The following is a 27752-nucleotide window of genomic DNA, read 5'->3' as shown; positions in this document are numbered from 1 at the left end:
CATATCATTAACTAATAACAGCATATTTATGTAATTTCTTCTTCTACTGTCATTACATTAAATACATGGCATATATTTTACTGCTTAAATGCAGCTTTTTTATACAGTTTAGCACAAAAGTAAATTAATTTAAACGGTAGGATAAATAATACAGTACATGGATTGTCAGATGTGGAGGTCAAACTTCACAGAAAGAAAAATATTTTATTGCACTCAACAATACACACACCAGGAGTCTCTCCAAATACAGGCATTCAAAATCAAATTGAAGCATACAGTGTCATTTGTTCCTTCACAAAATCACACCCATCTGTGCTGCAAAGCTTTTAGGAAACAAGAACAGGGCTATGTTTTGAAAAAGGCCAGAACAGTGGCTCAGTGCAATTATCTGGAGTGTGATGGTCAGCCATGCTATGTTGTTTACAAATGTATGATGAATACTTGACATTTAATCTGACATGACAAAAGTGCACACTGAGAAGCAACAATAGAAACTCACATATAATCATCTGGTGTTTGAGGTTACTTGTGGCAGTCATTAAGTATTTATAGGTAAACTAACACACTCTTGGGTTTCTTGTACAATATTCTTTGTCTCGGAATGCAAATTCAATACTTTCTAAATTTTTTTGGAGATAGTGCATCTTCAGCTGGGTTTATTTCACAAAATCTTGGTCAGGGGTGCTCGGTACAAAACTATGTAAAATTTTTGTTTTATCAAAGGTAAACAATGCAGCTTTAAAGATGTGAAATGCCATGAAAAGTCATCTGCCTACACATCTGATGAATAATGACAGCAGTGAATGTGGAAATCAGATAGCTTTTTTGTGTGACTCAGTATGTGGAGTGTGAATATTTCTTTTAAAGCCTCTCAAAACCGATAGAGCAGAGGAGGAAGATGGCGTAGAGAAGAATGAGGCAGAGTCCCAACCTGCGGTCCAACCTCCAGCAGTTCAGATGGACACACAGGACCTGGGGGGAGAGACAATCAGACAAAAAAAGAGATAAAAAGATCTCTATTCCAGTTGCACTGCCATAAAAACAGTTTCCACTGAAAACACTTTTAGACCAGGAAAACAGATATCAACAGTTTTCCCATGTCACAAAAAGTATTTCAATCACGGTACTCACAGTGAGAGTGACGGAGGCTAACAGCAGAATCACTGAGTACACCAGGCCTTTGCTGTTAATCGTCACCTGCAAAGCAGAGAGCAGAAAGTCTTGACATTAGAGATGCACAATACTGGACTTTGCTGATATCCAATATGCTAATATTTACAAATTAATTCTAATGAATACCGATATTAATACGATACTTAAATAGAGTTCTGACCTACAATTTAAGTCCCTAAAAAAAATTAAAGATAAAAGAATGAGGATATTCAAAGTATAAGACTTCAGCTCATGTAGGTCTGTATGTCTACGTCTAAAACTCCACCAAGCCAAGTCAATAACAATGAAGCATTCTTATACATTCAAGTAAAAACTAATTTTGAAAGGCCAACTTATAAATACTATGTTTCATATTTACCAAGTTTGTTCTTCTAAATGCTACTAGGCAAAATGTTATGCACTGTACCTTTAAAGACTCTCTTTTTCAGCCACTGGCTTTATTTGCCTTTAACTTCAGGACACTGAATGTCTTCTAACCAGTACAATTCAGGTAAGTCCAATGGGATGAGGATTCAAGAAAACTGTAGCTTCACAGTACATCTGTCCATTTCATCTATGTTTATACTTTAAACACTGAGTATCAGTTGAGAAAAGTTCCAAATCCTGAACATGAATGTCTTGAATGGACAACACAAACACGATATTATCCCATTTATATCATACTTCAAGTCAACAATTTACAATATTGGGTGGAGAGAGCAGCTGAGTTTACCACTGATCCATAGCTGACTATGAGAGTCCTCAGTGCCCAGGGAAAACCCAGGCCCAGCAGCACATCAAAAATATTACTGCCAATGGAGTTGGACACAGCCATGTCGCCCATCCCTGCAACATCAGAGACAAACAAACGCACAAAACGGAGTCCATGTAAGAATATGAGCTTTGAATGATATCATGTCCAGGTCATATTTCCGCAGTCATGTACTTATCAGACAAAGCTTCTAAGATGAACAAAAGCACGATTCATGTGGTATGAAGAACTTGGCATCTAAGACAATGTTTTTAATAGTGTCCCATATCATATTGTATCTTATTGTATCATTCACTGTTTAAGAGTCAGTATCTACAAATGCTTCTATGACACTGCACCTGTAATTTACCTGTTAGGGGTATTAGGTATTTTCAAGAGACTTAAACCAAATGTCTATTTATAATTATTGAATGTCATATTCGCCAGTGTTGGTAGTAATGATTCACAAAGTAATCCATTAGAGGAGTGGTTTTCAACCTTTTTTTTGCCACACTTAAGCTCAAGCCAAAATCTCAAGGCAAACCATATCCATTTCCATTCAAAATAGCCTCCTTCAAAACTGTAAGAGTAACTTAAATTTATGTAGAGCTTAGTAATACTGTGTGGTTATACAAATTCCCATGGCACACTTAGACCTGCCTCAAGGAACACTACCACACCATTTGAAGTGTTGGGGTACTCAGATTACTTTTATGTTGTAATAAGTGACATAATGTGTTACTTTCACAATTCAAGTAATCTGTTATAAGTTAGGCTTTTTCATAAAAGGCCACAAACAAGAAAGAAAAGAACAAAGCTCCACTAAGCATCTGCACTGTTTCTGTTTCTCTCCTTCCTGTGGACACGTAGCTGCATGCCAGTGGAAAGTAAACACAGCTGTGTCAGTGTGTGTGTGCATCGCCCCTGACTGAGCTAGTAAGATGGTAGGACAGGACAGCATTACACAGTGGAATTATTCCCTTAATGTTGAAATTTTGGGCAAAAGTAACTAGAACAGAATCATGGTGGAACATAAGATCAAAAGCTCATGATGTTTTTCAACATATTAGCTATGCAGCTGTTCCAATTACCCACATCTATTACGTGCAACATTTGTGAATTTATTCAGGTGGCAACCTCTGGTCCTGAAAAATGAAGTCAATGCAGAAATGCAAAAAATTGCGATGCGGCGAGCACAGCTCTTCAGCATGTGGAGCAAAAACATCAATTTTACCTGCAATTCAAGAACACCAATTCTACCCGTATTTTAATAAGGAAAATGAATTGAGTCATTGTTGAGGTGATTCACTCTGCCAGTTGGCAACCTGATAAAAACAGGTCCATGACACGTTTTGGGTCTCAACCCTTAGTTTAGGGCAAGATGCTTTACATGGTTACGAAGGTGAAAGTCTTTAAAAGTACAGACAGTTTCATGTATTTTCAATGGGTTTGGATGAATAATCCTGTCATTTATGGCCATTTCAGATGGCTTGTTTTGCTGCACACTCACGCTTTTTTTTTTTTCAAGATTTATTTTTAGGCCTTTGCATGCCTTTATTAAATAGAGGACAGTAACCTTGCAAAGCAGATGGATATGCCCGTTCCCTAGTTTTTCTCTGGCGGATCCATCTTGCAAAGCTCCCATCTGAACTGTTTGGGCCTGATTAGAAAGTGACAGGACCAATCAGCAACGCGGGGCAGTACTTTCAGGCGCAGCAGAGTCGTGATGGAAACAAGCAGCAGCAAGAGCTGGTGCAGTTATGAAGGAAGAGAGTAGTGTGGATGCTGCTAAAGTGCCAGTTTTATCAGAACTTGACGACATTTCTTCGTTAAAAGAAGAACAAAGAACAACAGTGAGTTGTTTTCTTTTCAAAAATGACAAAAGTTGGGTACTTACTTGTCTACAGTCGCCATGTTTCATGTTGTTCCTCAGTAGCTGCGCACATACAGCTCGATAGCGGCTACGTCACGTGTCTTGTTGCTCTGATTGGCCCGTAGAGATGTGACAGACGGAACATTCACCCAATCACACTCTGAGTTTTTTCAAAGCCTCTGCCTTTCCTCAAACGTTTCCTATTGAAGCTTTCCCAGATGGATGTGTGAAACAAATCCATCTGGCATGTCAAGTTAGGAGGACAGTGGATAGACTCAGAAACAGGAAAGAGAGTGGGAAGAGACATGCGGTAAAAGGGCCACAGGCCGGATTTGAACCTGGACCACCCACATACATGGTGTGCGTCTTCAACCACTCAACCATCTGCGCGCTGGCATCCACGCTTTTACACAAGGCAGGAGTTTGCAGTGTGATGGCAACATCTCCATGCTGTCAAAATCCTGCCATTTCTCATAAGTTTTACCTTAATAAACCTCCCTACAAATGACATATTTTGACATAGAACTGTGCCAGAAAAAAAAAACGAGGCTTGCGAGTTAGTTCTGTCAGTAATCTCGAGGGCAATGATTCACACCTGGCATGCATCTTAATGAAATCACATGACTCACGTCCTCCTAAATTAGTGGCCTATTTAAGCTGCAAGATTTCCAGTCTCTTCCTCCGCTGCATCACTTTTTTCCCTCCATGTTTCACAGTTGGAGGTCTGACTTTAAGCAGTGTCACAGCGCACGTATTTACATCGACGATCAGAAACTTCAGAGTACCGAGCTCACTTGAACACATCATGGAACTTTTCAGATGCTGCTGTGAGCAGAGATGTGTCTGCTCTCTCCTCTCCTGTACAGAGTGTGATCGGCTCTCTAACCTCGCAGTCTCTCCAATTAATCCACATTATTCTTTGTTTTATCCCCATTGTTTTCTACGATGAAATGCTGCTCGATTAAACCGCGCTGGTTTTTAAATCTCCCGTTTATTGAGACAGCAGCGCACACTCGCTGTTGCGGAATGCCATGATGTCCTTTCACAATTGCCGCGGAAAAGTCTGTTACGGCTCTGATACTACCTCTCGATCCAGATCAGAGGAGGGGCGAGATCTATTGGTAGTTTTAATGGTCCATTTTGTTTTAATTCCAAAGTAATAATCTACATTCTCTGCCAAATTGTCAATTGTTGTATAAATGGCTTTGATTAACAGAGTAAATAGGTTAAACAGGGATTCATATTAAAGACTTTTCAAGACCATTTTTAGACCTGAGCTGAGAAAAATTAATACCATTTTTATGAGACAAACTGTCAAAAGTAAAAGGGTAGGTGAGATATCTTGGCACACCAGACAAAGCTGAATTTTCTTGTTTAAGTTACTGTTAATTAAATTTCAATTGATATAGGACAAACAGATTTAGGCAATGAACCCCCAAATATATTGAATTCTGGAACATTTAATGCCTATTTTGTATAAATGTATGGTATTAGTGATACTTATCATAGCATACCCAACAAGCATAAACTCAAAAAAGAATGATTAAAATTGAATAAATGTAGGATAAAAGACTGGATAAAGACATTTCTAAGTCAAAGTTCCTTCTAAAATGTAAGACCACTCTTTAGTAAAAATTAGATTTTTTAAAACTTTGTAAGGATCTGCAGAAACTCTGTTAAAAAAATACACACAATCACTCACCTTGTCGGGCGACTATGAGGCTGGCCATACAGTCCGGGACACTGGTGCCAGCTGCCAAAAAAGTGATTCCCATGAGGACTTCTGGGATTCCAAGAGTGTAGCTGATGATGGTCACCTAAACAGACACAGAGGAAAGAGCCTTTGTACAAACATGTTAGAGTGTGAACTAGATTGTGTCAAGTGTGCTGGATCTTTCCTACCATCCAGACCATGAGGTAGGAAAAGAGGGCTATCCAGAGAGTGGATGACAGGAAGGTGAGCAGGTACCAGCGCTCCCACCGTGGCTGGTTACAGTCAGGGATGGTGAAGTGAAGCAGAACGCTCACTGGCCAAGAGAGCAGCCATTTCACACGCATACACCAGCCATCTGAAGAAATTAACACAGACACATATACACACAAGTTTCCCTTCATAACAGATTCATCCAAAAGTTTAAATGATTCATGTGGCCTCAGAGTGTCATCACTTTTTAATTAGCTGCATTAGCAATAAATCATTGGAAAACTATGACAAGAGGGAGAAAGTGTCACATAGAAGTTGTCTGCTATTATGTCATGATAAATCACTTCTTATACAAACAGATTAGATTAAATCCTGTGGTTAAGTGCGGGACTGTACCTCAAACCTAAATCTTTTAATATATTTTTTTCAGATTGATCTCCCTGTTGCATGAGAGCATGTAAGTGTGGATGCTTCTGTTTGTGTTTCTGCATTTATAAGAGTGCAGTGGAGTGGGCATATGGGAAGAGAGCCTGGAAACACAATTAAAATTATTTTTATAATTATCATAATTAAAAACACAAAAACATATGAGAGGGTTCTTAATCTTTGTGTCACCGTGTCACCAAGACTACTATCTTTAATGGTGAGTCTGGAAAGCCCAAAGTGTTGTATGATCACATACTACTGAAATCACACTCATTTCAACACACCTCCCCTCAAAATTGCTGTTGAAACTGGAAGGACATTTTATGTCCATTGGGTTCAAGTCAAAAGCATGAAGTAACAATTTGCCAAACTCCCCAAAATTTATGCAACTTAAAGCAGTGGTTCTCAAACTGGGGTCCGGGGAATCAAGCCATCTTATTATATTGCCCTCAATTCAGCTCATCAAGTCACAGACAGCTGGTGTCAAGGCAGATAAATGTGAACCCGAAATGTATTTTTGAAAGGCTGTAAGTGCCAACAATTATTTGTTGAAGTAGAGTATAATTACATACAACTTTTCACACAGAAAATTCAGAACAGAAACACTCCTGTCTCCTCCATGTTAGCAGGGGGTGCTATATGAGCTTATACATAAGAAATTAAAGGCTTTATAAGCTAAGTTTGTCAGTGGAAACTTCATTTTTAGATATCTTCATTATAACAAGACTGAGCTAGAAAAGCATTGTGTGTCCACATGTGCCTTGAAATTGTGCTACCACCTTACCATGGTGATGACAAGGACGACTTAGTGATCAATCACCCTCTTGCACCTGTATATGTTTTAAACATTATGCATTATCATGACAACAAAACACATTAAAAAACAATTATTGTGCAGTACTTTCCCTATTGCAGAGACAGATTTATTGTACAGTAACTTAAGAAATAAATCACTTTAAATTGAGTGACTGTGAGAGTTGATGCTAGGGAAATGATGTATCGTCCACTCTAATGGAAGCAGTGTGAACTGGCCAGCTTTTGACCCGTTTCAAGTTTCAATCTGTCTTGTTGTGAATCTTTGGTCAGAACTGGACTTTATATTTCAGTTTCATATTCCAAATTTTACACACAGTACCTCTGATGATGTGGAGTAAGGCATAAGATGACAAGAACGGTAGAGGTTTAAATCAAGTGTGATATTAGGAAATTTACGGCCGTCTGAATATAGTAAATTGAGAAATTACTTCTTAATTTTGTACTTAGCAAATTTTAGTGGCAGTCTTATTTTTCAGTCTCTTTGGGTGAACTATTAACTCAAACAGTCAACAAAAAGTCTTAGTTTTTCAATTAAAAATGGGTTCAATGTAGCAGACAGGCTGCAGCATCCACAGAAACTCTGACTTGTATCAATGAGCTTTAGATATATTCTAAAAGTCATGCCGTTCTGCAACTGGCCAGTTGCTGTGGTATGCTGGTCATTAAGAACTCACCTGGTATGACAAAAGGTTTAAAGGGAGCGTTTTCATCATCTCCTTCCTCTTGCTCTTCCTCCTCTTCATCCTCCTCATCTTTAGGCTGGGCCATGGCATCTGCCTCTCCCATGGTCTCTTTACCTCTCTCCCTTTCTCCCTCCGGCAGCTGCTTGTCTCCCTCGACCACAGTCCCATTAGCACCTACACCTTCATCCCCTGAAGCTGCTCCCTCCTCCGAGGCTCCCCGGGCTCTAATCAGCCTCTGCCTCTGAGGGAGAAGTGAAGGGGTGATTAAACCAGGGAAATAAAGGAAACAAAATTAGGAGAGAAATACTGCAGCAAGCTTATGCAAAGGACCTCATATGACTGTAGCAATGATGTGAGCAGCAGTGAGGGGCGCAATCAGGCACCAAGTAAGATACACCAGCAGGGAGGAGGAAAGCAGAGCTGTGGCACAGAGCAGGGGCAGCACTGGCAGTTGCAATTTAATTTGGATTGGCAGGCACACATGCAGGAGAGCAGGGGCAACGAGGAAGGAGACTGAGATCTTTGTTGCTTTTGTTTCTGGGATATAAACATGCATAAAAGCAGCTGTCTGTGTGCGTTACTTTATGGGCTTGTCAGATGGTGTATTCAAAATCTTCCATAAGATCAGCTGATAAGGACACGTCACACTACCATCAGATGACACTTCTGACAAAGACGGAAGCATTCCGTCGAAACTTGTAAAGGTATGAACTAAAAACTTTTTTGTCTGTTATAGAAGAAAGTATAAGCATATCAAAATCTTCCTCTTTACCTGAGAAGTATCTTATAGCTGATAAGCCTTCACCAAACTTAAGGAGCAATACTGCGACAACATATTTAATAAATATGAAAATAAAAGCTTAACAACAGTCTAAAATTAACTATTTTCCAGGGTGAAAGAAGCTTAACCTAGAAAGTCTGTTGAACTTAAGAAATGACGCCAAAAATAGTTCCAGTTCTATGACAGATCAGTGGCACCATTGCATTATGCAGGGCTGTACGTTAACTTTTTTTGCCTATAGCGCAGCTGCTACAGAGGTTGACAATCTTGTAGCACAGAACACAAAACCTGTAGCACATAATATAAAATGTTTGTTACAGCTATGAAACTAACATGTAACCAAAATATATGCTTAGCAAGTGAATGTACTTGAAAAACAAAACCAAAACAGCCTAAATTACAGCTCTCATTAATGTCTACCAAAGCAAACAGCCAATCACAGAGAAGAGATGCTGATGGTTCATCTCCACATTCAGACACAAAACAAGAGCCAACTGCTGGAAGCTGACTAACTTTATAGAAATGGTGGTGCTTCAAAATGATTAGAGCAATATGATTTGGAAATCAGACCTTGAGATCAGACAGAGGACCAAATGAGCTCAGTTTGTGCTATTTGCCGATGGAATCGTTTTGTTTGTATTCATTATTTTTTTCCTACTTTAGACAGGACCAGCTGACAGCTGAAGTCTTTTTCTGTGTTCATCCTTATTACTTAAACTTTAGTGTGTTCTAGAGACTAAAGTATGTTTCTTTGTTCATCCTTAAACTGTGTTTCAAGGACTGAAGTGTTAGGTCTGTACATTTATATATTGGTATTGATCTGTGAAATTTAATTTGTATATATCTCCATATTGTATAAACTCCAATACTGTGTATTCCTAATCAAACTTAGAAATATAGTTAAGTTTTAGGGTCTTATGTGGGCCTTTTCAATTGATTTCTTGCAGGTCAATTCAAAAGGACCAAGGGCCACAGTTGGCCAACGGGCCATAGTTTGGACACCCCTTATATATTTACTGATACTCAGAGTAATGTTCCTAACATTATTAGACACTCATTAAACACTGTTAGAGTTTGGTCCATACTGTAGTATCACACTAGGGTCTGATGTTTATAGAGCTAATGTAAATGAATAAATCCCTCTTTTCTGTCTAACAGCGTCATGATAACATGAGTACTAAAGGGGATCAATGGTAATTTAAAAAAAATCTGTCTCCAAACTGTGTCTTTACCCTAACAATAAACACAAAGTTTATGCAGTGTGGGGCTGAATTGTTAAACCCCTCTGTGCTCCTCTCTCTCTCTCTCTCTCTCTCTCTCTCTCTCTCTCTCCTTCATCTCTCCGTCACACTGCTGTCTGTCATATCAGACCTGTATGCTACATTCAGACACATATTAGCTTGTTGACCAAACAGAAGCAGCTACGATATTAGTGGAGAAAAAAATGCATTTTTTTACACGTTAATCTTTAATCAGAAGTTTATGCAGACTGAGTGCTCTGTCCTCTCACTGACAGCCAACTCACTGTGACCGTCTGTGCGTAACTGGAAAGGACGAGGCTAACAGAGAAGGCAGCTATTACACGTTTATAACATCGTCTAGCCCATGTGCCTTAAAATAAAACTTGGGATTATAGCAGCACTCCTCTTCAACATGACACCTGTACTGCATCTGCCCTGAGCCTACGCCGTCTGTAAGAGCAGCAGCAGGTCAGTCTCTCAACATCGCGGAGCGTGGCCAATCGCGCTCCAGACATGCAGGATTACTTATTATTAGAGGAAATAACATTCCGCTTGAATCTAAAATGTACCAGAAATAAGAAATAAATGGACTGGGCATGAAATTCAAATTTCAAATCAAAGTAGAGTGAATTTTTTGGAGCAACAAGTCAGACTTAAAGTCTTATCTGCACGTCTGGCATTCACACACCTCTCTCACTAGTCATAGCACCTGTGCGATGAGGAGTGAAAACCTCTTAGCACAGACCAATTTTCTTGTAGCATTTGCGACGTATATGTCCCACTGTACAGCACTGGCATTATGATGGATTTTTTTTTGGAAAATTTAACTAAAGGTTTCAGTTTAACACTGAAAGCTCCTCTTTTGATTCCACAACTGCAATATCTTTTTGTTTAGGCAATGCAAAAAAAGTATGCTGGGTGAACCCACAGAAGCTACAGGTGAAACACATTGTTAACAAAGTCACAGTTGAGTCATTTTCAGCATGCAGTAGATTATTTCTCTCATCTCTGCATTGTATATCTAGCTTTTTAAAATGGTTGGCAAAAGTTAAAGTTTTGGGTTATTGTTGAATTAATTATTTTAACTACATAAACAAAGTGCTGTGTACAAGCTGGAGAAATAAGATCTTGTTTCTGATTTTGAACAACTAAAAATGTAAGAGTTCCTTCTTCCTCTCGTGTTAAACAGAGTTCGGTTTCTATTAATATCTAAGTGTTTGGAGGGCTAACAAAAGTGCAAACACATTGATTCTCACCAACATCCACATACCCACCGACCCAGCTGAAAAAACCAGGAGAACTTGATGTTACGTGAGCGAGGTGAGCTGCGTGCAGTGTACCTCATTGATGACCATGCGTCCTGCCATGCGCAGGCGGGTGAAGGGGGGGAAATGTGGGGTGATGAGAAGGCGGAGGCTTGCCTCTGAGAAGGAGAGCTGATGGGGGTGCCTGTTCAGCAGCTCATCCACCCTCATCACCCCTGAATCTTGGCCGGCCACCACACTGGAATCTGGGGAAAGTGTAAGGAGATGTACAAGATGTAGCTTAGCAGGAGACAAACGTTTAGAGAAGAGGATGATTTAGGATGACAAAGAGTACAGAGCAATGGAGCATGGTAAAATCTACATCAAAGTGGTTTATTTTAGTGTTTGAAATCCACAGGGAAACAAAACTGGGTTTGAAAAGCAGCCTAAACTGTGTCACTAGGTCTGCTGAGAACTGCTAAGAGACAGAGAGAACATTGTGATGATATGGATGACTCATGCACACGTACAACCACGAGCTCCTGCACCTGGCTTCAGCGGCACCATGTCGTTGTCACAGTCTCCAATGCTTCCGACAGCCGTCGTCCTTCGCAGGCTGCTCAGACACGGTTGACCTGCTCTGCTGCAGTGTGTCTCTACCAGGCTGTACAGAGATCTGTTGAACCTACACAATGAGACAAGAGGGGATCATGTATTATTTCATGTACGAATGCACTGATATGTTGCTGATACAAAGCCAAATTCATTTTACTCATAAAACATTGCCGATTCTATAATCGATTTTAATTTTAAGACATGAAGTTAGCCACTCATCATTTGAGAAAGCATCTGAAGTTAGAGCCATGTCTGCAGATTGGTGATATTTAACATGAATGAGAATGACAAAGTACATCACGGTGCAAACTATGCACTGCTTAATCTCCAAGAGGAGGGGTAAGAAACATCAGATGAAACTTAAACAATAATTTCAAGTATTAATACTGGTACTCAGTATTAGGAATGGGCAGTTATTTGGTAAGATTGTAAACTGGGATATTCAAAAATACCCACAGTATTGCTTTAGTTAATGTCATTCAAAAAGGTGCTGTGTAATGAGCAGATGTAAATAAAATCCTCCGGTGTGTCTGTTTCCAGAAGCGGCACTACAAAAATGTGTGTGAAGATAATATAAAAGTGATGACAGAACTCTTGCTAATGATGTCGGGCTTATTTGTCAAACATCGATCCAAGGACTTGCTATTTAGACACGTACTCATGCGTCACAGCGTGGCACTGTGCTCTGGTTTTCTCCAAAGTCAAACTGTTAAACATGCTGAGCTGGTTTTAATGTGATTCACAGCAATAAGTATTTAAAAATGTGTGAGTTCTTCTTTCTGGGGGGAATCAGTAACGATAAATGATAAAAAGTTAAATGTTAATGACATACATGCCACTTGTTCAAGCAGCATCATCAGGCACTGGTAAAAACACCTGCAACTTTAGAAACATTCTACCTATGTTAACCCATTTTATGGGAGCTGTAGAAGACATTAATTGGTAATTGTTGGTTATTTTGGTGCTAAAGTAGTCTGTAACTTTTTATAAGCTTCCTGTAGAACGAACTCACAACTGGACAGAGCTTCCCATTGTTGTGCAATGTTACAGTTAATAGTATTTACAGCCTAGCTTTACCTTTTCAAAAAACATGTAAAATTATTTCTCATTCCTGGTTCCTATATGACAATACCTCTGGATTATTTCACAAATTACCTCTGAGCAGGAAGGGCAAGGGAGTGCATATGTGCCATTGTGCACAAAGGAAGAGAAAAGGGACTACACTTAGTTCGATCCGTTGTCCTAATGTAGCTCTGTACACTAGTAAAGCCTTAGAGCAACACTGCACCCCTATAATAAACGTCCTTATTTTAGTAAAAGGATTGACTGAAATCCTGCAGAGGTATGCATTTGCCTTGCTGTTCTTGCAAGTGATCAATGTCAGCAAGAGCTTGCTTGGACCTGCTTCTTGTATAATCTGTTTTCTAAACTCTTGGTGGTAATGCTGTGTACTGCACGAAAATTTTGGGGAGCTTTACCTGTATTTTTAAAAATGGATACCGCAAATTCCAGCTCAGCATTGGTAAGACCCCAAATGTAAGTGCTTGTACTTGGTCAAAAAACTGTGTTGCCAGTGCATTCCTTGTTTATAGTAAAGAGAAAAAGAAAAAAAGAAAATATATGTGTGATTTAAAGGGACTCACTTCATGATGATTATGTAGATTCCATACATTGAAATAAGGATAATGGTCTCCCACCTATAACATTCACAGTAACACCAACAAAGTTTTATCAATACCAATAAAAATCAGATTAGATTTAAAAAACAACAACATTATAAGAGTAACTACAGCTTACCACATGACTTTTTCATCAAAGATAACCTGGAAAAAAGATTGCATTACATCTTGAAAACCAGCTTTTCACAAGTCATCAACAAAAGATAAACATTACTTATTTTCTAATAGCTACTGATATATTAACAGTGAATAGGTGTTTACATTTATATTAATATCTGATGAGTGACAGCAAATAAAAAAATCCAGGGTCAATCAATCAGCAAACAGCATAGAGTGAGTATTTTCCTTGGGTGAGTTCTTACTTTTCATCAATTCAAAATATATCAAACTGTTGTTTGTTTAAATTACGTTACACAAGAACTTCACTCATCCGTCAGTTGTTAGTTATATGTGAGTAGGTAAAAGTTTCCATTGAAATGTAACAAATTGTTATCTTTAATCCAAATATTTAGTCGATGCATGTTTTTTAATGCTAAAAACTAAAAACAGTCAAGAGTGAAAGCATTTCTGACAGGAGAATTTCTCACCAGGATGAGCACCACTATGGAAAGGATGTAGAAAACAGCATCCCGAAACAAAGGCCACCAGCTAAGAGAGATGGGCTAAGGACAGAGGACGCACACACAAAACATTTTCATTTGTTTAATAAAGCAACGGGAATGAGATGTAACTGCATGATCATTGTCTGGGTCAGCAAGTGTTTCACCTGTCCAGAGAAAATGCCACAGATGCCAATTATGACCAGGATGTTAAAGACAGCCGATCCCACTATAGTTCCAACGCCAACATCTCCTTTTGTTATAAACACCCCTAAAAACACAGGGTGGGAAAGAGTGACCCAAAAAAGGTTAATCAAAAATAATTCAAATGTAAGTAACTTGTCAAAGCAAGAGTTTGAATAAAATATTTCAGAAACAGTATGTTGTTCTAAGGAAGCATGGCACTGAAGTAACTTTTGATTTTTACACACAGTCCATTTATTTAGATAAACTGCACAGAGACAATCGCAATTAAAATTTCTGTCCTATTATGTGTTTGGCTGTATCCAAGATACATCATTAATGCCCATCTTGTTTATTTTATCTTAAAAATTTAATCATGAAATTTCTGCCTGTTTGAGCTTGAGTTTCCATGATGAACAGTCCGTCAACGACAAGCACTTGTCTATTAAAGTTTTATTCCCAACTAAATCTAGGCTCAGTAAAATCTTCACTGATTTATGAAAAACATCTGAGAACATCTGTGTCATAACTTGATGAGCCGGAAAAACGTTAAAAAAGCTTAACATGCTTGTTCATTACCTAAAATTAGCCAATCAGTGCTGTTTCTTAAACACACTTGACTCTTTGACCTTTAATACAGTAAAGTGGCATAAGATTGTCGGTAATCACAGTTTACAAAGAAATTCACAAGACAAAGTCTTACAATAAGTGAATCATTAGATAAGTGTCATACTGACCAATCAAAGAGGTGAACAGTTCTGGAGCAGAGCTTCCAGCTGCCATAAATGTTGCCCCGGCAACATCCTGACTGAGCTCAAGGTTCTAAAGGACAAACAGGCAACAACAGTACAATAGAAATAGATTACAAATAAACAAGTCCCTAAAAGTGAACTGATCTTACTAAAAGTCTGTGTATTCAAAGCTTAATATAACCAAAGGCTTTCTTATTTTATACATATCATTAAAAAAACATAAATCAGCTACACTTCTGGCTACAATTCTCTCTGCTGTAGTGAGCACAGGCACTGTAGTGTAACTAGAATCAGTCCCCATGCTTAATAATCAATCACTCAGACACAATCACAAAGCACTGGTCACTTCAGGTTGGGTTTTGACATCTGAAAACTACCATGCCAGACTTTTAATAAAGATTTCTATTGCAACAAATGTTGCTTGTTACAATCTGTAAAGTTAAAGAGTTTTTAAAAGATCTGTCCACAGTCAAAATAATTCACCAAAGGCCAAATGTCAATAACAGAGAGGACAGGAAGTATTTTTTAAAGGTAAAGAGTTAAATAACAATAATCATACTGTAATATTGCAAAGATTATAGCAATTGCAGAATGTGGAAACTTCTAGCAAAAACAACCCTTTATCTCTTAAATTGCAGTGCACTCAGAAAGTATTCAAACCCCCCTTATTTTTTTTCAATTTTCATGTTGCAGCCTGATGCTACACTTGAAAAAAAAAAATCATTTTATTCTCACTAATCTACACTCGGTACCCCATCATGACAAAGTGAAAACAAGAACTTCAGAAATGTTTGCAAATGTGTTAACAACAAAAAAACTGAAATATCACATTGACAGAAGTATTCAGACCCTTTTCAAATACACTTGAAATATTCACTCAGGTGCCTCCCATTTTGATTAGAGTCCACCTGTGGTAAATCAAATTGATTGGACATGATTTGGAAAGGTTTACACCTCTCTATAGAAGGCTTCACGGCTGATTATGCATATCAAAGCAAAAATGAAGCCAAAAGATCCTGTCCCTGAACTCAAAGACAAGATTTTGGAGAGGCACAGATCTGGGGAAGGCTACATAAAAAGTTCTGCTGCACTGCAAGGTTCCCAAGAGCACAGTGGCCCCCATAATTCTCAAACAGAAAAAGTTTGGCATAACAAGGACTCTTTCAAGAGCTGGCCAAACTGAGCAATTGGGAAAGAAGAGCCTTAGTAAGAGAGGTGACCAGGAACTCGATGTTCACTCTGATTGAGCTTCAGAGATCCTGTGTCTCCACACAGGATCTGAAGCTCAGTCCAAATGGCAAAAAGTTCTAGAAGGACAACCATCACTTGAGCCCTATACCAACATGGGCTCATGACAGAGTGGCTAGATGGAAGCCTCTCCTTAGTACAAATAACATGAAAGTGTGCTCTGTTTTCACATTTTTTGGCGAATTTCAAGTGAGTTTCATGTGTTTTGCACTGAGGAGAGGCTTCCATCTGGCCACTTTGCCATAAAGCCCTGATAAGTGGAGGGCTGTAGCATCAGGCAACAAAATTGAAAAAAGTGAAGGGGGTCTGAATACCTCTGTAAATGTGAAATTTTAGTTTTTAATTTTTATGAAATTCACAAACATTTCTAAAATTCTTTTTTTTACCTTGTCATGATGGGTTACTGAGTGTAATTTCATAAGGATAAAAATGTTTGTTTTTTTTTCCAACCACAACATCAGGCTGCAATGTAACAGAGTTTTAAAAAGTGATGGGATCTGAATGCACAGTATCTGTTGCCACACTCAATAATTCTTTATTTCTTACCTCTGATATTTTTTCCAGTGATGGCACAAAGTAAACATCACACACAATGGCCAGTGCATGAAACATGTAGATAGCCTGGGAGAAAACAGAAGTATATTTGGATCTATTTGTAAGTTTAATGCAACAAATGGAGGCTCCTTTCATTTGAAATGGGCAATGAGGCAGAGCTGACACTTACACAAAGAACGTGCAGGAGTACTGCTCCCTGTCTCCTCTGCTCCAGAGTAAAAACATCATCAGGAAAATCACCAAGAGCTGGAGAAAAAGGTATAATATTAGGGAAATCCCTGAACAAGTGCTGAAAAGGATTAACACATTGTATGAGTAGAGGGGAAAAACACAGGTGAACTCTAACACTGCAGTGAGAAAGTTTGTGGCATTTCTCTAAAAATGGATGAAGAGAGATAATCAGCAGATTGATCAGTAGTGAAGATAATCGTAATCTGAAGCGCTACCTTGACCGCCCACTCACGTGTACAGGAAATGTGTGTGTTTAATAGATGGGATGAGGGCCAAAGACAGACTGAGTAATGTCATGAGATTAGATCAGCTCAGTTGCATTAAAATCTAGTTTTTCCACTGCTTTCTTCAACATTGCTCTCCTTGTGACCTCAAACCAGATCCATGCAAATGATAATATTGACATTTTTGCTCAGTTCTTTCTCTTTTTTTTCTTGCATTTAATTTGGACGAGTTAGAAAATGTGTCACAATAACACACTTTTCAACAACAAATGAGTGTTTTCCTGGACTTCATTGTTTTGCAATAAAGCTAAAACAAATGCTACAACTCACTGCATCTAAAAAGAAGCTTTTCATTATAAGGCAGTGCAAAACAGTAATCTGGATCACTGCCTCATACATGGGCTCCCCAGCAAGGTTTCCTGACTTGGTAGTGAGTGAGGATTTATAAAACCTCCACTTTGAAGCAGGTCACAGAGAGCATTGGTAGAAGAAGTGTGACAAAAGTGGGTAAGATGCTGCACAGAGGCATCCTTGTGCAGTTGGAGGTATCACGTGCAGGGATGGTGTGATATTTTGACAAACTATCACGTGGTTTTGTTTGCACACTCATTAAACTGTACTTTAATCACCACTAACAGGATGTTACACTTGAAAATAGGAATTTGTCAATGGAAGACAATATCTCTGAGGTCATTAAACATAATCAGTACTGTAATTACCCATAGCTGCTTTTTCTAGCTCCATATGTTGCTCAAAATATTCTCCGCAGATGGCCAGAAAATCTCACATCAGATCACGACATGCTGTTGATGTTTCTCTCTTAATCAGCTGAAGAGATCCAAGCATACATAAGAGATGAGAGGCCACTAATCAGTAGGTCATTACAACAGGACAGACACTATAAAAAGCTTCACGTGTTAACGACGATCCAACCACAAATTCAGCATTCAGTTTCCTAGCAACCGAGTCCCCTCAAAAGCCCAGCTGTGTTGAAAGATCGAGATGTTCAGAGTTTGAAGTAATGAAAGATGACGTTGATTGATGCATGAAGGAGATGCATTTTGTTCAAAGAGATAAGGAAGGAGATGGGAGCCACGTTCTCAAACTGAACTGGGACTCACACATACACATACTGGTGTTAGGAAGATCACTTTGATTTTACACTCATTATGGCATCTTAGCCTGTCACAGTTAATAGGGTCATTAAGCATACGAACTACTTCATTTTTCTACTTATGTGAAGTCTGTTTGCTGGTCATCTCAAGTGACTAGTATCCCCCCCCCAACACACACACACACACACACACACATCTTAATCCTCTTCTTCCTTTAGCACTCTCTCCTGTCACACAGACACATAGTGGTAAAATGTCTCACCAGATGTAGAAATAGTGTCAGTGTGGTTGGCCTCTTTTTCCTGGATGAGCCCTCTCTTAAACAAGGAGATATCCTCCTCAATTGAGGCTCCATGTGCACCTATAAACAGAGATAGACATGCTCATACACAATTGATAATAAATGACATACTTTACTCCAGGCTGTGTATTTCTTTTTTGTAAAAAAAAAAAACAGTCATCTAGTAACATATTGACCAAACTTTATTTGGTCTGCTGTGCAGCAAAGATACTCTTTCAAGATACAGAACCATTCATTGTTGTGTAATATTGATCACTGATACAGTAATTGGGTTGTGGTACTGTAATTTGCATAGATGATTGTGACTTTAAAGATGAACTAATGGATTTTTTTCTCGAGCAGCACCTGTGTCATTTTTGAAGTGGAGGATCCAAGCGGCTGCAAGCAGACCGACTCCGCAGACGCAGAACCGCGGGAGGAGGCGCGTCTGCCTCGGTCTCCTCGGCGCCTTCATCCCGCCAGACGCCGCCACTCCTCCGCTTAGAACATGTCTCCAGAAACCACCTTAAATCCTCTGCACTACAGTCGTAAAAAGACTGGAAAGAGCTGGTCTAAAGATTCCTTATTCCTGTCCGTCGTTTATCAGGTGTTTTAGCTTTGGGCTCCATGCACGATATGCGAGCGTGTTAAATAGATCCGGCCTGTCTCCAGCATCACAACATCCAGCTGCGACGCAGCATTCACTTCTATACACACATCACACAATGAATCATCGCAGAGATAGGCGTACCTCTGGTTTCGGCTATCTTTACACACCCACTGCCCTGAATCTGACCAGTCTTTATTATCCTCCGTCTGAGAGGAGGTATTTCCTTGATTCACAGATAAGACCACCAGGGAGCGCCTTCCTTCAGCTGGGTGGGGCGACAGAAGACACATGGTAACACGGGAAGGATGGGAACTCAGTGCTGCTGTTTGATTCAGAAGATGTAAAAGATGTACAATATATCTTGATTACAACAAATTAAATAGAATCCTCTGTAAAAGGCAACGGACTGCTTTAGTATACTATTATTCCTTTAATCGCGCGTATCTCACTGACTGACTTTGTCATGTTTGTAAAATTATTGTTTCTATATCCGTTCATCTTTTGAACTATTTAATGTTCCTCCACGTGTCTACAGAAATCCCACTGAAGTTATTCCAAATACAGAAATGTGGCTGATTACATAAAAGTTTCTGCAAAATAAAATGAGTAAGAAAGGAATTCTTTTCATTGATTGAAGTCAGTGCAATTTAAATCGGTAGTGTTTGCCTAAAGATTAAAGGTGCTTTTAATTTGGCTATAGTGGGAAACATTTTTCTCAAAGTAAATTGTAAATTTGCCAAACCATTCTTCAAATTTTATGTAGTCTGCTAAATCGGACCTTTACATATAAAATTTAGAATTTAGTCTTGGAGTAAGGAAAGTATAAAAAAAGGGCTGTTAAACTACTAAATTCTTAAAACTATAATTAATCTCAGCATTTTTGTAGTTTGTTGTGATTGATCTCCCAATTTTGCTGAATTTTGAAATTCCACTGTTCATTCTGAATTTTTGTAGCCTTAAACTAAGTGAGACTGACTCCATATTTGGATACCTGCTTTTATTCTGAAAGAATTGAGGGAAATTCGGGTAGATGGAAGATTATGGCATGGACTTAACCACAGAAAAAGGAAGCTGAAGATCAGAAAAAGTAAACTCTTGAAAACACAAGGTGCAGATGCCTTTTGACTTGTCCAGTGAGTTGACTTTTGAGTTATTTTTAGTGATATAATACATTAAGTAGCAGTGCTGGACTTACCTTAAATAAGCTAAATGGTTTAAATTCCTCAGCATTTTGTAGCAAATGAAAAATGAGCTAAAGCTGATAAGCAATTAATTAGGTGCAACAAAAGGTAGAACAAAATCAGCCAGATATATGTTGTTTACATGTTTAGATCAAAGTGGAGGTAAGGCTCCATAATGCACAGTCCAGTAAGGCTGCAACATCAGACGAGCACCACTCCACAAAGTGTTGACGGAAAAAGGTGATCCTACATGGCTTCCTGAAGCCACAAACACACAAAAAAACAGCATGAAGAGAAAGAGGAGAAAAAGTCCAGCTCTATGTAGCCTGGTTTCCAAGGGACCAGCGCACCTAAGATAAAACAGAAGAAAAATAATGAACGAGAGTAACACAATGTACACGTGTTGTCAAAAGACATTTTGTGGTGTCAGACAAGGGTACCTTTTCATCTGAATGTCAGTTGTGACATGTTTAGGTTCCAGCTGATCCTCAGCTTCAGTTTCTTCCTGCAGGCACAGCATAAAACATTACAACTGTTCCAGTTCTACATCTCCAGCTAAACACCTTCAACATAAAAGCTTTGTGTGTTGGACCCCAGGAAGAATAGCCAATGCTTCTGCTAGTGCTAATGGGGATCCTAATAAAGAAAGAAAAAAGAAGTAGTGAACATTTTTTCAGCTATACACTGAAGTATGACTGAATTAAGATAAAAGACATCAATGCTGGTGTTATTTCTGACATTTGCACCAAACTGATAAAAATCAGCATTTTACGACTGTTAATTATCTCAAACAGACATCTGCTTTTACAATTTTTTTCTGAGAAGGCGGTGCTTGTGTGATGTAGAATCCTACCATTGGTAGGTTTCTACGTCAAAAATCTATATAAAAGGTAGAACGTTGCCACCTCTAACTGACTTTAACACTCAAAGACCACTCCCATCCTCTCCTGCCTGCACCTGCACTGCCTCGGCTCCGAGACCTCCGGCTGTAGTAATGATGGTTTTGGAGCGAACAGACCAAACAGGTACTGCTCAGGACCACTACGGTCCACCACCACACTACAGCCTGCTTCAGGGGACTCTGGAGGGGAAAAATCCTCCACCTCAAAAGATCGCTCTGAGGCAGCAGTGCTGCGGGACTATGTGTTACTTTCTGGCGAAGGGAGTCACTGTCACTTCCACTTCATCTGGAAAACCTTGTCCTTAAAAAATAAAATAAAATAAAAAGCAGTCCTTTTCCCCTCCCTCCTCTCAGTACCAAACTGCTCACTTTCTGTGCATTTTTTTTAAATTTGAAGTGGGCGGAGTTAGCTAAGCTGGGGGTTCACTTACACCTTAAACTGGGATTTCATAGTAGTGCACTCTAGTGGTCAATTTTGGAAGTACAGGCTATAAAACTGAAAACAAGTTCTCTCATTGATCTTTTCTTCTAGAATTGTGATCCAACTCCATGTTACGACCAGAGGCAGGGACTTGTAGTGCTGCTGAATTCACCATGGATTGACCATATAGCTGACTCAACCCCTCTCAATTAAAGTATCACAACATTCATAAACTTCAAAAATGTAGAATTTAAGCAGGTAATTAAACAGAATAAATTAGTTTACGCCATGTGTCCTCTTCAACATACATGTCTGAGATCTGTAGAGTGTGAAATGATGGTTTGGATTTCAGCTGAAGATACCAGCAGCTTCATTTCCTCTGCGAAGGACAGGGGTGAATTGACCAGCCCATCTTTGTCTACCACATCATTCAGAACAGGGCTAGTGAAACATCACAAACCATACAGTCCAGTTACAAACAGATGACTTGAGACATACTATTGTACTCTAAGAAGGTAAAATGATTTTATCTGTCAGAGCTTACAGTGAGGTCTCATAGAGTCTGTCCTCCATGTGTACCCTCAGCTCCTGATTAGTCAGCCTGAGATCCTGGAGTAGAGAATCAGAAACAGCTCATCATATTAAAGTTATATCTAAAATGTTCAAATACTTGAGTCAATAGTAAGCATGTCCGGTTGATCATAGACTCAGGTCAGACATTATGTAATTAAAGAAAATGTAATCATTAACAATGTAATTAGAATGTAATCATTAACATTATATTATATAACACACATAAATGCTAAATAAATTGTAAGCCATAACTTAAAAGTATATAGACAACAAAATTAGGGATGCAGATTTGCATCAGTTTAACATCGATATCAGGAAATATCAGCCCTTTTGACAAACATAAACCATCAGCAAATGGTGTGGGCATGAAGAGATGTTTGTCTGTGTCATATCAATTTAATGCTAGCATTTAGCACAGCTAACTGCTGATTCAAAGACGAGATTTATCACTGGCCAGAATATTCTTATTGTATCTTGTCTAACCTTTTTTCAAGAGTGTCCTGGCCAAGACAGGCAGCAGCACAATTAAAGTGGGGGTATTATGCCTTTTTCAAGGCTTTACACCATCTCTCTGATACCCACGTAGTAGCATTACATGGTTTACAGCTCAAAAAACTCCTCATGTTTCTCACACTTGCGTCCTGAAAAACCCTTATTTTTATTTTTTTTAAAGATTTATTTTTGGGCATTTTGGTGCCTTTATTAGATAGAGGAGGACAGTGGATAGTGTTGGAAACAGGGTCAAGAGTGGGGGAGAGACATGCGGTAAAGGGCCTCAGGCTGGATTCGAACCCAGGCCGCTCGCATACATGGGGAGCACCTTTAACCACTAGCAGATATTGGTCTATTTTTCTCTCGTTTTCGCCCGCTTCTCACAGCAGACTTCCGTCTTTGAAGCCCGGAGGCGAACAGCTGAGTCGCACGCTGACATGACGTCAGTGCAGCCCCTATTGTTGTGTGTGTAGTTCCACCTTTTGGTACGGTTAGGTAAGATTGGCACCCCTACGGAAGGGTGCCGAAAAGTGGGACGGTACGGGTCGGTTTTTTGGGACCCTTTTTCTATGGAAACGCCAAAAAAAAGCGTGCCGTGCCGCACTGAACTGAGCCGGACCGCTCGGTGGAAACGACCTATATATATTTACAAGGATCTAGTGTTAACTTTACGGGAAATTCTTAGAAATGTCATTATTCTTAGACTTTTCTTGTCATTTCATCATCATTCTATAGGGCAATTCTTTGTACCTATAGGAAGATTTGTTAATATGGCGCTAGATGTCAGTCACCACTGTGGGGACATGCACATATGGGAAATCTGTATGTTCTTCAATGTTTTTTAAAGCCTTGCAACCAAATTTAATCTCAAATCAATATTTTTTGAATATCATTTTAAGCAGTTTATATGAGGAATGGGAAGATACCTTACACATTTTTATCTCTGTAAGAAAACAGGCTGTTTTGACTCATGTAATTCAAACACTTCATTATTTCCTTTCATAACTGAGTAGCAAAAGATGAGCTTACCTTAATGATGTTAGAGCATTCTTCGACCATTTCTTCAGAGTGCTTTAACTTTGTGCTTGTCTATCACAAACACACATTCAAAATTATGTAGTGTTTAGTGTAACACAAACAGTCAAGGTAGGTGAGTTAGATATTTAGAGAATGATTGTATCTTTGGGACAATATCAAACTTTTGTTAACTCTGCAGTGGTATCTGCGTTATTACCTGCTGAATAATCTCATCCCTATGCTGTAGGTCAAACTGAGCATCCTCCAGTCTACACTGATAACACAAACACAACATAAAAATGTGGATGTGAAATGACTAACACAAAAAGAACAAGACAAAATTGTTAACACCTGAACCCATTAAGTTACTTCAAGGTTTTGCAGGTCATCCTTGAACTTGCTTAAGTTGGTCTGGTCCTTGATTCTCTGCTGTTGAAGGATCTTTAACTGAAACATTAAATTGCCATTTTATGTAGGGTCTTGAAATCTTTGAATTTTGTGCACTTGTTGTTTAAAATGACCGACTTAAGTTTTCATGTATAAAACTACAAATTTCATACCTCTTCAGTCAGTTTCTTATTTTGTTCCTTTAAAATAGTATATTCTTTTTCCTGCACAAAACAAACACAACACTTATCATTTGAAGAAGTTTAATGTGAGAACCATCAGCCTAATTAACTGGTTATATAGCACATATCCATATGAATTTACTGGGATTAACTTGTGCATGACATGATTGTTTTTTTGGCAGAGGTAAACAAAATGCTGTTTCATAGAGGGTCAACACAAACATCAAGACCTCACTGATCATTCAGCCACCCTCTATGAAAAATGGGATACTGTGGGTAAGTGTAAAAGTTTTGAATTCTCAAAACATATCTGACATTGTATTTTACATAGGATCCTTTTTAAGAGAATGACAAAAGTACATGGGTAATATAAATGGTATTTAAATTCTGTGTTATCGAGGATTTTGCTCCTGATGTGTTACAAGTGTAATGCAAGCCACATCTGTCATTAAGGGGAAATATCAACACTGAATGCAACATCACATCTGCACTGTTTCAATTTGTATTAAGGCTTGAATATTCCCAAAATATTCCAGTAATTCATAGTTACTCACCAAAGCTTGAATCTTTTCTTCACAGCATCTCACTGAAACATGGTCATCGGGCAGAAGTGACCTGCAAGGCTCTGCTTCAACCTGCTGTGCTACACTTACCATCTTCTCAAGGCTGCAGGCCAGAATAAAACATACACACCCTCCTGAAAGGTTCTCCACAAAACTGTGTAGATTTAGTAACAATAAATCCAAAGAAAACTGTTCTGACACATACTAGATTAAATAAAATCAAACAATTGTGGAATTAAGTCTGAGTTTGAATTTGAGTTTAGTTTTTTAAATAATTTAGTTTTTTATTCAACCAGCTAAATTAACATAAAAAAAGAAAAAGAAAAAAGTCCCCATGGAAACAAAAGGAATTGGTTTGAAAAGGAGCAGGAAGAAGCCAATGTTTATCTTACCCTGTCCTTTATATATACCTGAAAAAAGGTTAAGACCTTTAAAGCTAGGGTCATATGAATACACGGATGTGTTTATCACATTCTGAATGGCTGAAGTCTGCAGGAGCTCTGCTTTTCATTTATTTAGCAGTGGCTAGCTTTAATCCATCCATAATTTAAAATTCCAAAGGGATTTCAGCTCAAACTTGAACAAGTATAGATCAGCAGGTTTTAGTTTAATGTGTAATTAATTTCAATAATCTCTGCAATTGGTGTTTCTCCTAAATCAAAGCCCAGAGGAAGTTGATATTAAGAAAGCAAATTTAAGTGAAACTGCCCATGTGGAACTAAAATGGGGTGTATATGAACATGCAAAAAATGTAAACATATATAGTTTTAAAGGAAAACTGACAAAGCAGCAAAGAGCTAATAGAGAAATATCATTGATTTAAGTGCTTCAAGTTGATAACAGTAATTAGTTAAGCTTGATAATCATGCTTAATGTTTGTCCAGTTACGCTTTCACTTGCTGATGAAGGTCAATGTTCTCTGAGCGCAGCGCTGCCATGTCATCATCTGCAACATCCAGCCAGTGCCTCATCTTAGCATTCAGGTCTCTCAAGTGGCTTTGACTGTAATCCAGTTCAGCTATTTTCTCAATCATCTCCATCTGTGTCCTATATGCACGAATATGTGACAAAATTTTTTTATACCACCATAAAGAAATTCTAACAGTTAATTAATGTGAACATATGGACACCAAACACTTACATATTTTCCTGTATGTAATCCATCCTGCTGGCTCACTTCTCCCTGCTGCTTGTAGTCCAAAGTACAAACTTAAACATTACACTTAATCATCCATCAGACTTATACTCTTATAATTTGATTGTAAACGCACTCGGCACTGACATTTACCCACGTTTGCCAGTCAGTAAGGAGCATGTTATCAATTCATTAAAGTATGCTGTGTAGAAAGGTGTGCCTCATACTCTTTATGCTGACAGCGAAGGTTGTATATGTAAAAGATGTTGTATTTAATACATGAATATACCATATAAAAAGAGTTATCTATGAATACATAGATGTGTTTATCACATTCTGAATGGCTGAAGTCTGCAGGAGCTCTGCTTTTCATTTATTTAGTAGTGGCTAGTTTTAATCCATCCATAATTTAAAATTCCCAAGGGATTTCAGCTCAAACTTGAACAAGTATATTGCGAAGGTTGGATAAATGTAAAATATGTTTTAATTCATACATAAATATACCATATAAAAAGAGTTATCTTTAATAATTTCCAAAGGTCTTGGCACATTTAAAACAATTAAATAGAGCTTTTCACGAAACAAACGGACAGCTGTTATCTTTGCTGCGAGTGAGCTAACTTCAACCTAAAGTTAGCTATAGCGTCAGTTTGCTAGCTAAAAAGCTAGCCGTGGGATACGCAGGCCAATTGATATTAATGGTCCGAATTGAGCTAAAGTTAAGAACGTACTAAATTGATTTTAAACAATTTTACTTACTTACTATCGATAATGTTAATCGACACTTACTATCGATTAACATTAATGCTGTATTCGGGGAGCGACGACGTAAATTTGGCAGCCAAACCAGTTGCAGGGAGCCCAACCGTTCACCATGGCGTAACGATCGCGAGTCGCCTGATAGGACACGCCAAGACAGCGCTATTTCCCGTATTACTATTATTTCCCATAGTACCTATCTCCCACTATGTCAATAAAACACGTTAAAAATACGATTACCTACTATATAACTTTATTCGGAAAAAATAGGACACACTATATTAAGAAATCTGCAATTATGAATGCACACGAGTCAGGAGAACTTTATTCTTGATTTTACAACCCTTAATAACGCAAAGTCAATTGGATTAAACAGTTAAAAAACACTAAAATGTAAAAACACCCCACTTCGTATTTTCCAGATTAGGTGGCCCTAATTTATGTTAGTCTGCAATCATGACATTGCTGACATTTTAGTCTAAAATTGTCCAATTTTCAACAAATTACTTGCCCTTACCCTTTTATACAAACACAGCTTCTCACAAATATTTTATTTGGAACAACAGAAACATATTGTATTAGAATATATCCTTATCTATGAAAATAGTTCATATATCATTGTCTTTGTAGCAGAGCTGTTACATGATAATGGTTGAGCTACAGAGAATTTGTCCCCAAATATGGTATGCCTGTAAATCCAAGGGTATGCTAATAGATAAATGGTAACCACCTTTTATTGCTTTTTAGGATGTAACCAAACAACATATCACAAAACAAGGCTATTAAAATGTCAACTCCATGTACCTCTTATAATGTATTTATGTAAATCTATATTTTCTCTAGCTTTAAAAAGGTTTTAGTATATCCCCTAGCACCTATTCTTATTATGTCTTGATACTTTTGTATGAAGTGTATTACCTCTCTCTGTAAAGAAAAAAAAAACCCAAAACACTGTACTTTACATTTGGACAATGAAAAAAGAGACTAAAAAAGACATGATACCATTTCGACATAGACATCAGGCTTTGAATAAGAAGACATTGTCCTGATAATATTTATGTTTAAGCATGGTGCAAAAATGATTCTGTAATATTTACTGTTGTCTGAGTGATATTAATTTTTATGTGTTAAGTGTAAATAAAAAAACCCAAACAGTATA

At 38.3% G+C, this 27752-nt stretch overlaps 1 protein-coding gene across 1 annotated transcript; it reads right to left on the bottom strand.

Annotated features, from left to right (window-relative positions):
- Positions 1 to 218: 218 nt before the first annotated feature.
- On the bottom strand, positions 219 to 19167 carry LOC121516005 (sodium/potassium/calcium exchanger 3-like). The gene is made up of 17 exons (XM_041797028.1): positions 18739 to 19167; positions 18355 to 18453; positions 16692 to 16768; positions 16514 to 16588; positions 14705 to 14789; positions 13952 to 14055; positions 13773 to 13847; positions 13304 to 13329; positions 13150 to 13203; positions 11440 to 11576; positions 10988 to 11157; positions 7617 to 7866; positions 5679 to 5845; positions 5479 to 5593; positions 1886 to 1998; positions 1132 to 1197; positions 219 to 972 (listed from the first exon to the last, which is right to left on the bottom strand). Exons 1-17 carry the CDS (start codon positions 18845 to 18847, stop codon positions 862 to 864), a joined length of 1833 nt encoding a protein of 610 aa, XP_041652962.1. The 5' UTR covers positions 18848 to 19167; the 3' UTR covers positions 219 to 861.
- Between the last annotated feature and the right edge of the window lie 8585 nt (positions 19168 to 27752).

This window comes from Cheilinus undulatus, linkage group 10 (genome assembly GCF_018320785.1).
Source record: "Cheilinus undulatus linkage group 10, ASM1832078v1, whole genome shotgun sequence".
Lineage (NCBI taxonomy): Eukaryota > Metazoa > Chordata > Actinopteri > Labriformes > Labridae > Cheilinus > Cheilinus undulatus.
Note: the sequence above shows the minus strand (reverse complement) of the source record. Positions and strands in the feature narration are given on the sequence as shown.

Coding starts and splice junctions, on each gene's coding strand:
- LOC121516005 (XM_041797028.1), bottom strand. CDS start 18,847: ATGAAGGCGCCGAGGAGACCGAGGCAGACGCGCCTCCTCCCGCGGTTC. Junction 18,454..18,738: donor CCACTTCAAAAATGACACAG/GTGCTGCTCGAG, acceptor CTCTGTTTATAG/GTGCACATGGAGCCTCAATT. Junction 13,848..13,951: donor GTGGCATTTTCTCTGGACAG/GTGAAACACTTG, acceptor CTCTGTCCTTAG/CCCATCTCTCTTAGCTGGTG.